The 1,278-nt window shown below is 44.7% G+C and overlaps 1 protein-coding gene across 1 annotated transcript in view; it reads right to left on the reverse strand.

Annotated features, from left to right (window-relative positions):
- The window catches only part of LOC115277422 (laminin subunit alpha-3-like), a 154,939-nt gene that overhangs the window by 15,090 nt on the left and 138,571 nt on the right, over window positions 1-1,278 (reverse strand). Inside the window, 1 exon segment of the mRNA XM_029921573.1 lies at window positions 352-471. Within this exon segment, the coding sequence (XP_029777433.1) occupies window positions 352-471 (120 nt within the window).

A 1,278-nucleotide genomic window follows, 5' to 3' on the forward strand; every position in this document is an offset into this window, starting at 1 on the left:
TTATCAGTGAAACTAAGTGTCTGGAGAGGAGAAACCAGTTTCTGAGCCCCTTTCCTGATTCCTTGCTGGAATCAGGCTTCTAGGTGAATGCAGCCTCTTCAGAGAGGCTTATCAATGAGAGGCTTGGGACAGAAGAAGCAGCAGTAATGTGGCCTGGGCTATACAATGTGCCCATTGCTACCAGTTGGGTTTTTCCATGTGCTGGAGCAAAGGGCCTCACTGTCTCCACTGTCCAGCCAACGGCTGCCTGGCTAATAACCCATGGCGGGCGCAGTGGATTTGTTGGGGTAAGACGGAAATGGTAAGAGCTGATGTGGGGCAACATGGGTGTGAAGTGAGGACAAGAGTTACCTGGAATGCCTCCAATGAAGAGTGGCTCCTGAGTGCTGGACGGTGGGAAGGGGAGCCGTCCAGCCGTGTAGCTGTTTTCTGTGTCCAGCTCCAGGTGCAAGATGTGTTGTTTTATGGTGACTGGTGGGAAAGGAAGTTGGTCAGGGTGATTACCTGAGGAGAATCCTGCCCAATGTTTAACGACTACACTAGTGCTTCGTCATGGGTTTCTTTTCAACTCATTGCTGTTGGGAACACTACTGGGAGGAATCAACCTAGACACAAATTCAACTAATTTCTCAACACTAAGTGGTATTTAGGTGCTTCTACATACATTACAGAATTTAATCCTTAAAACGAATCTGTGAGAAAGATATTGTCACTCTTCTGTCCCAGATAAGAGGTTGTGACTCTCAACCATTGAGGAGCCTGACAAGACGGCTTGGTTCTAAGTTCAGCTGCTGTTTCCAGAGGCCATCTTTACTTCACGTGATCTCAGCTTCCTTCCAGGGAGACGCTGACTTCTGAAAACAGAGTCGCTTTTGACCCTCCAAATAAAATTCCTCCAATGTTACAATCTCAACTAACTGCAATGCAGTTAACATTCAAATTAGACAAGAGACTACTTTTTTTAAAAGAAAAGGTATTTTAGCCAATACAGTTTAATATATCACCAAACTAATGTGCACAAATTATTCATAAAATAGCAGATTTGGTTTGGGAGGCGATGCCTAATCTCCTCCCAGTGGTTTGTCTAAATCGTTGGCAGTAATATTAAATGGTTGTTGAAAACAACAACCCAACCATGAACTTGAACAATAGAAAGAGCACTTACTACCTATTGGACACCGCTGTGCACTTTACATACCTGGGAGGTGGACACTATTTTTATCTCCACCTTGCAGAGGGGGAAACTGAAGATAAACAGCAATTAAGTGGCTTGCCCAA

Source organism: Suricata suricatta, chromosome 14, assembly GCF_006229205.1.
Source record: "Suricata suricatta isolate VVHF042 chromosome 14, meerkat_22Aug2017_6uvM2_HiC, whole genome shotgun sequence".
Classification (NCBI taxonomy): domain Eukaryota; kingdom Metazoa; phylum Chordata; class Mammalia; order Carnivora; family Herpestidae; genus Suricata; species Suricata suricatta.